General features: G+C 52.5%; 1 protein-coding gene across 2 annotated transcripts; it reads left to right on the top strand.

Annotated features, from left to right (window-relative positions):
• Nucleotides 1–312: 312 nt before the first annotated feature.
• CC1H1orf210 (chromosome C1 C1orf210 homolog) lies at nucleotides 313–3831 on the top strand. Of its 2 annotated transcripts, XM_015535374.2 has the most exons (4): nucleotides 313–414; nucleotides 1731–1824; nucleotides 2689–2806; nucleotides 2928–3831. In XM_015535374.2, the coding sequence occupies exons 3-4, from the start codon at nucleotides 2788–2790 to the stop codon at nucleotides 3245–3247; spliced, it is 339 nt and encodes a 112-aa protein (XP_015390860.1). In that variant the 5' UTR covers nucleotides 313–414; nucleotides 1731–1824; nucleotides 2689–2787; the 3' UTR covers nucleotides 3248–3831. The 2 variants fall into 2 exon arrangements, with proteins under 2 accessions (XP_015390860.1, XP_007077407.1); XM_007077345.3 differs by lacking the exon at nucleotides 313–414 and having other exon boundaries at nucleotides 1313–1824.
• The last annotated feature ends 4517 nt before the right edge of the window (nucleotides 3832–8348 follow it).

Here is an 8348-nt window from a genome sequence, read left to right as displayed (position 1 = left end):
CTCTGGACTTTGTACCCGTCACGGGAAATTCACTAGCTTATCAGGGCCGTCAGCCTGGGCAGTTGCCTGCTGAGGTGTCTGCCCGCCAGTTCTAGGGCCCGCAGGACCCCTCTCTGGATCCCAGCTGCACCAACACCCCTCCCCTCCCCCCACTTTCTGAACCCGGCGCTGGGGGTGCGGGTGGGGCGTGCGCCAGAAGGTTCACTGCAAAAGCTTGGGGTGAAGTGTAATTAGTCGTCCTGATTGGAGGCGTTGCCTGCAGCCCAGCCCTCCGCCCTCCCTGCGGATTCAGCCCCGCCTGCCGGCTGCGTCCCCAGGTGAGTCAGGTGGTGGTGGCTTTGGCCCACCCACCTGTTCTGGTTCTGCCCGCCCCAGCCGGAAGCTTCATCCAAGGACTGTGCACAGTTCCTACAGGTGGGGAGCAGAAGGGGAAGACCTTGGGGGGGCCTGGGAGGGGGATCCCACAGATTCCTGAGGGCTCCTGGGAGCAGAAAAGGAACCACAAAATCAGAGTGGGGTGTGTGTATCTGTGAGATCAGAGGGTGTGTGTTTGTCGGTGGAAGAGACGTGGGGGTAGGGTGACAGCCCGTGTCCTTGGGAAGAATTCACAGGGACAGAGCAGGCAGGAGAAGGATTAGGGTTAAACCTTACAGACCTCGAAGTGAATACAATTCACTTCCAGTTAACAAAATCTTATTTTGGGGGGATCCAGTGCCTAGCGTGGGGCCCAGAGTAGGCATCCAATGAGTGAACGAGTGCTTTAGCTCTCCTTTCTTTACAAAAAAAACCCAAAAAGTTTATTTATTTATTTTGAGGGTGGGGGAGGAGGAGAGAGAGGGGGGAGAGAGAGGGAGAAAGAGAATCCCAAGCAGCCTCTGCACTGTCAACGCGGAGCTTGTTGAGAGATTATGACCTGAACTGAAATCAAGAGTTGGATGTTTAGCCGACGGAGTTACCCAGGCGGCCTTAGCTCTCCTAATACCCGCTTCACTCTCCAGCTCGCCCATACTCACCTCTCACCCAGACTGAGCTGCTGAGCACCAAGCTGTCTGCCAGAGCCCGGGCACATTTTAATCGGCTCGGTCCTTGCCCCCAGGCAGCTGCCCATCCAGTAACTGGCCAATCCTGATGGGTGGTTGACTGGGTAGGCCAGTGAAGGGGTCATCTGAGGGGTCAAGGGACAATGTCATAGGCAGGCGTGGTTTGATTTGGCCTTGGGGGATGGGGAACTCAAAATACCGAGGAGGGGTGTCTGGGAAACAAGAGAGTGGGTGAGGTGGGAGGTGTGTGTGGGTGGAGCATGGTGGGGACTGTGGAGAAGACAAGATCGGCTGCAGGGCTGTGTGCTAGATTGTGGAGCCTTGAAGAACATGCCGAAGAATCTGCGTATAGCCCCGAGGGCCTGGGGAGCTCTGGAAGGATTTTTAAGCGGGAGACTGATGGGATCAGATTTGGGCTTTAGGTCCACCACTCTGGGGAGTGGACTAGAGGTGGGGAAAGACAGGATGGGGGGGGCATTGTAAGAGTGAAGGTACAAGATGAAGGTGGCTTGGACTGGGGCAGTGGCTGGGTGCAGAGGAGGGACAGAGTCATTCCGGAGATACTTAGTTCCAGGAAGAACGGATGGGGCTTGGTGACAGGTTGGAGGTGAGGAGGGAGGGTATCATTAAGATATCAGTATTAAAGAATATATGGCAGGTACTCCCCTAAACCAGATGCTTCTCTCCTAGGTGCTTTCCTAGCCTGGATCCTCCTCCCCAGGTACTCCTCTGATTGAGGTGGTCCACCTGCAATAATCTCCGGTCCTAGCTGTTCCTCTGACAGGTACTTCCCCAGGTACTCCTCAGATTCGGGTGTTGCTCCTCCAGACATTCCTCTGACTCAGCTGCTCCTCCTACAGGTATTCCCATGCCTAGATGGTCTTCTTCCAGATACTCCCTTAATTCAGGTTCTCCTCCCTAGCCCTAGTGGTTCTTACCTAGGTAATTTCCTGATCCAGATGATCTGCATTTGGCTACTCGCTGAAACTGCTTCCCTCTGGGCAGAGGTGGATGGACAAGGGATGTGTCTGAAGAGCTGAGGGTCAAGGTGGGGTGGCAGGGGCTCCTGCCTGAGGAGGAGAGGGTCCCCCTGCCTGGGTAGGGACAGGCACCGTCCTCCACGTGTGGTCTCTACTTTTGTTCATTAGTTCTCAGCCATTGCTGTTGTCTGACCCCTGGGAGCCAGAACTGCCTCTGTCCCATCTTCCCAACCTCAGCCTATCAGGCAGTGTAGCAGATTGGGCTCTGGGCCCCGGTGTCAGAGACCTGGGTTCAAGTCCCGGGACTTTTGTCCGAGTTGGTTCACCCCTCTGGGCCTCCGAGTCCTCATCTACAGAGAGAGGATAATGTCTATACCCACCTTACAGTGTTCTGTGAGGACATCCCGCCCGGTGCCTGAATCATACGTAGTGCTTAGCAAGTTCCAGCATTGATTTATTTGTTTCAGCTGCTTTCTGAGCTGGACCCTACAGTCTTCCCTTACAAATAGCCAATTTCCAGGTACTCAGCTTCTCTTTCGTGCACAATCGGTTATGGTTAATTGTCCAGTGCCCAGAGTTGGTGCAGCGCCCTAACATGGCTGTGAGTCTGCCCTGGAATGTGTACCTGTGGCCTCCCACGACACCCGCACGTGGTGTATATGTTCTAGGACTCTGTGCTCCAGGGCTGCCTGGCATCTGGGGGGTCTCCTTGGAGCTACGGCTCTTCTGGCAGAAGCTGAGGCTCACCGGTGTCTCCAGGCCCCTTCATGAGTGAGGCAAACCAAAGTGAGTGAATGGGAAGGGGGCTGGGGAGGGGGTTGGGAGAAGGACCCTGTCCCCACACCTTTCGGTCTCCCCAGGGAACCCATCTGGGGCCCCATGCATAATGCTGTCCCTTTCTCTGCAGCCACTGTGGGGCCCTCAGAGCTCTCCACAGCATCAGCCATCTCCCCTGGGCTGGGCACTGGGGCCCGGGCATGGCCTGTGCTGGTGGGCGTCGTGCTGGGGGCTGTGGTCCTCTCTCTCCTCATCGCGCTTGCTGCCAAGTGCCACCTCTGCCGCAAATACCGTGCCAGCTACCAGCACCGCCCGCTGCCCGGGACCGGGAAGGGTGTCTGTCCGGAGGTGGGTGAAGAAGATGACGATGGCTTCATCGAGGACAATTACATTCAGCCTGGGGCCGGCGGGCTGGGGACAGAGGGCAGCAGGGACCACTTTTCCTTCTGAGCCCCCATCTTTGGTCACCCCCCACCCATACCTGACAGCTGAAGGACAGTGGATACCACAAGGGGACCGTGAGCCTCAGGGACGGAGGTGTCTAGGGTGTAAGGGCTCACCAGGGGTAGAGCAGTCCTCCCTTCCCTGACACTGCTGCTGCTCGGGTGACAAACTTTCTCTTGCTCAATCACCCTCGATGACTCCCTGCTGTACTCAGGACAGCTACCAAGGGCCGGGCTAGGGAAATAAGGCCTCTGTCAGCCTCTTGGTTCCCTTTCTTGCCTTTCCCGACACCACTCCCTACTAAACGAATTATTTGTTTTTCCTTCTCTCCTACATGGTGTTTCTCCATGCACTTTTTGGTCACACTCTCTCCCCGGCCTATACTGCCCTTCTGTTCTTGCCAATCCTCCATGACTGTGATGAAAGTCCCTGGTCCATCGACTCCATGTAGCCCGTCTACCTGCTAGCATTTCAAATGAGCCCGATGAGAACATTTTAGCAGGTGCCAAGCAGTGTGCCAACTTTCTTGTTGAAAATTTTCCCTATCAATAAAGTGAGTCATCTAAACGGTTACAGTATATTACACTTTCCACGGGTATTAATAAATCTATTTTCATTTTAAACAAAAGTAAAAAGGAGTCCCTGCTTCTCAGTTTTCCTGAGTTGGAACCTGTGCATAAAAGCATTCCTTCTCATAGCTGGATAGAACTGCTCGGATGTCCCCTCCTCCGGGGGACGCCTTTTGTGAGCCTCTCCGTCTCATAACACCCTGTGAGTTTCTCTACTATTCTCTTGTCATGGTTTATTTTATTATTTTATTTTATTTTTTTTTATCCTTTTTATTTATTATTCTTTTTGCCACGGTTTATTTTAATCTGTATTGCAATTTGCACCTACCCCTTACCGTGCCCGTCCCCACAGTTAGACAGTGAACTCTCTGAAGACACAGGCTGTGCCTCATTCTGTGTTCTCATTCTTGCGCATGGCAAGAATGCTAAGTAAGTTTTGGTCAAGTTTGTTTAATTACTGCAGGCTGAGGAATGAGTAGATGAAAGGTGAGGGAGTGAGGCGACCGTGGAAGACTTTGTCAAGAATTGATGAAGAGGAGGAGGGCCGGGTCATCCTTGCTGTTGGGGAGATTGGGACAAGGGAGGCAGCTTTGTGTTTTTTTGTTTTCTTTGTGTGTGATTCAACAGTTCCATACATTAGTCAGTGCTCACGTACTGATACTTGTATCCTAATCCCCGTCCCCTCTTTCACACACTCCCCACCCACCTCCCCTCTGGCAACCATCTGTTTGTTCTCCGTAGTTAAAAGTCTGTTTCTGGGTTTCCTTTTTTGCCCCTTTGTTCATTTTTCTCTTAAATTCCACATATGAGTGAAAGCACATGCTATCTGTCTTTCTGTGACTGACGTATGTCACTTGGCATTATACTCTCTACCTCCATCCATGTCATTGCAGATGGCAATATTTCATTCTTTTTGATGGCTGAGTAATATTCCCTTGTGTGTATATATACCATCTTCTTATCCATTCATCTATTGATGGACACTTGGGCTGCTTCCATAATTTGGCTACTGTACATAATGCTGCAATAAACATAGCGATGCACACCTTCTTTCAGATTCTTTGGGTAAATAGGAGTGGAATTACTGGACCATAGGGTAATTCTATTTTTAACTTTTTGAGGAATCTCCATAGTGGCTGCACCATATCACGTTCCTGCCAACAGTGCACAAGGGTTCCTTTTTCTCCATATCCTTGCCAACACTTGCTTCTTGCGTTTTTTATTTTGTTATTTTATTTTATATTTTCTAATGTTTATTCCTTCTTTGAGAGAGAGAGTGAGAGAGAGCACGAGTGGGGGAGAGGCAGAGAGAGAGGGAGACACAGAATCTGAAGCAGGCTCCAGGGTCTGAGCTGTCAGCACAGAGCCCCACATGGGGCTCGAACTCACGGACCGCGAGATCACGACCTGAGCCAAAGTCGGACACTTAACTGATTGAGTCACCCAGGGGCCCTGATTTTATTTTTTAATTTTTAAAATTTATTTTGAGAGAGAGAGAGGCAGAGGATCTGAAGCAGGCTCTGCGCTGACAACAGCGAGCCCAATGTGGGGCTCAAACTCACGAACTGTGAGATCATGAGCTGAAGTCGGACACTTAACCAACTGAGCCATCCAGATGTCCCTGTGTTTTTTATTTTAGCCATTCTGACAGGTGTGAGGTGGCATCTCATTGTGGTTTTGATTTGCATTTCCCTGATGATGAGTGGTGTTGAGCATCTTTTCATGTGTCTATTGGCCCTCTGTCGGTCTTCTACGAACGAATGTCTGTTCGTGTCTTGTGCAAAACTAAAAGACACCTGAGTGGGAGGAGAGATTTGCAAATGACATATCTGATACAGGGTTGGCATCCAAAATATATAAAGAACTACAACTCAACACCAAAAAACCAAATAACCCAAGCAAGGGAGGCAGTTTTAAGAAGGGACAAAGTCAAGCTTCTTTCCAGTTGCAAGCAATGGGAGGAGAATTGAAGGGACAGCTGACTCAGGAGGGCAGGAAACAGGTGGCTCTAGCAGCCTGAGGACAGGAATGGTACCTTTTGTGCTCTGTCACTTGTGGGCGTTAATGACGCTCCATGCTTGGGACTCCTGAGTTCTCGATGGCAAGTTTCAAATACTCCGGTGACAGAGTCTCATCGGCCCAGTTTGGGTCAAATATCCACCACTGGTCCAACCCACTGTGACCAGCAGCAGGCTTCTATAGTGCAAATGTGATTTGGGGAGGCTGCCTGTTGGTTTCAGGTCATTCCCAGACAAGGGGAAGTCATCAGGAACCAGGCGGCCACCCCACACATTCTCACTGAATGCAATGTTAGCCTCTGAGGAAAGAGCCAGCAGAGAAGGAGGGTGAGGGCAGGACTGATACAGGGAGGAGCTTGAGAAAAAGGCAGGAGGTCAAGGGGGGCTGCCGTGGAGGGTCAAGGGATGCCCTCGGCAGTGGTGAAGTTGAAGGGTGGACCAGATCAGCTAGGGCCATCATGCCAAGATAGCTTGCACTTCAACATGAGAGCATCTGAGGCTCATCTGTGGATGTTTTTGGCCAGGGAGTGAGGTAATCATGATAGAAAAGTCATTCTGGATGCTGTGCCAATGGGTTGGAGGGGAGACACCCAGAGAGAGGCGATAAGACCTGCCTAAGCTGAGGCAGGGAACAGAGAGATTCCAGAGACACGAGGGAGGCAGGGTTGGTGGGCTTGCTGGCTGCTGGCCGTGGGAAGTAGAAAGGAGGTAACGAGGTTGTCCTGGTTTCTGCGTGGGGGGCTGGGCACCCTGAGGAGGGGCAGGCTTTGCGGGAACAAGGATTCAATGCCTGACGTGCAATTTCCAGGGGGAGAGGTCTGGGGACAGCTGGGTGCACCCGGGAGGACTCTGGTCTGCGGTGTGTGTTTGGGACTAGTTGGCAGTGGGGTCACCAAGAGCCGGGAGTGAAGAAGATCAGGAGCCTGGGTGGAGTTGAGGAGGTTCTGAGGACTAAACAGGGAAACACTGACATCTAAGGGCTTGTCAGCAGCGGAGGACGTGGCAGAGCCTAGAGCCCATGTTCCCAACCCCAGCAGTTGTTCCTGAGTCCAGAGACAGTCTGACTCTTGCAGGTCTGGCAAGTTCCTGTGTCTGGGACAGCAGCATAGGCTGCCCCAGCCCAAGACCTTGAGGAGGACGTTGAGGAGCAGAACTAAGGGGTGGAGGGCGTGTGTTGAACAAGGGAGGAGCTGCTGGAAAGTCAGCTGGGCCTGTTCCCTGCCTTTACACTCCCTCAGTGCCGACCTGGGTGGCACTGGGCGGGGTGCAGGGGGACACTGTCCTGCCTGCAGTTCTGGGCCTGGAAGCAGCTCAGCTGTCCCCGTTGTCATGTATTCTTTGGGACCCGAGTCAGAGCCTCTGAGGGATCCAGACAAGGGAAGGGCTTGCTTTCCCTGAGCCCAGCACCCAGCCAGGGTCAGCAGGGAGGGCTTCTTCTAGGAACCCGCTGTGGGCATCATGCCTGGCTGAGCAGGCCCCTGAGCAGGACCTTGGACCCTGTCCTAAGAGGCCTTCCTAGATTCCTCTGAGGAGTGATTTCCACTGCGCTCTGAGTGCTTGAGCCCAAGCACAAAGAGGGAGCATGATTTGGGCCCACAGGGTCAAAGCTGACGGATCCTAGACTTTGTGGGATACCTGGGACTCAGCCAGACCTCTCTCTGGTCCTCCCTCCTCTGGCTTCAGGCCCTGGCCCCAGCCTGCCTCTGTTCCTAGCCCTGTACCCTGTCCTGCACCCTTAGCAGCTGCCAGCACCTTCTCTGTCCTGAGAGCCTGACCCAGACAGACCTGACTGTGGAGGACAATTCAGCTTCCCAGCTGTCTTGTCCCACTGCCCCCAAAGCAAGGCCACACCCCTCTTCCTTGTATGGAGGCCAACGATGGGTTCACACAAGCCACAGGCATGAAGTTTAAGAAGCTCAGCAGAGCAGCAAAGTGAGCTGAGAGCAGACTACTTCGATTCAAGTCCCAGCTCTCAGTAACTTGCTGTGTGACCTTGGGCAAATTGCTTACTGTCTCAGGGCTCCAATTTCTTCTCAGTAAAATGGGGATGATAATAGGGCTTATATCATATGGTTGCTATAAGGATTAAATGTTAGTATGTAAAGTAGAACACAGCTATAAACCTATGGGTACCCTCAGGGCTAGCTCCCTACAGCAGGGGGCAGTCTTAATCCTGAAGGAGGAGCTTGCCAAGCCTCCTCCCTCCTCATTCACTCTGGGCTGGGATTTGAATGTGTCTGTTTCCCAGGACTCAGGTCAGAAGATCTGGTGGGGGCAGCAAAGGCCTTGAATTAGAATCTTGGCTACTGTAGAATATAGTCACAGCACGAACAAAATCAGCCATAATAGCACCGATGCTCTAGCCCTTCCTTACACGGCTCTGCTGGGCAGGCACCCCCATTTTATAGACAGAGAAGTTGAAGCTCAAACAAGTTAACTGCAACTTGGCTGCTTCACTTCACAACAACGCCGTGATCTCACCCCAAAGTAACGATGAAACAGACCCAGAGAGGGGACCTT

Source organism: Panthera tigris, chromosome C1, assembly GCF_018350195.1.
Source record: "Panthera tigris isolate Pti1 chromosome C1, P.tigris_Pti1_mat1.1, whole genome shotgun sequence".
Classification (NCBI taxonomy): domain Eukaryota; kingdom Metazoa; phylum Chordata; class Mammalia; order Carnivora; family Felidae; genus Panthera; species Panthera tigris.
Note: the sequence above shows the minus strand (reverse complement) of the source record. Positions and strands in the feature narration are given on the sequence as shown.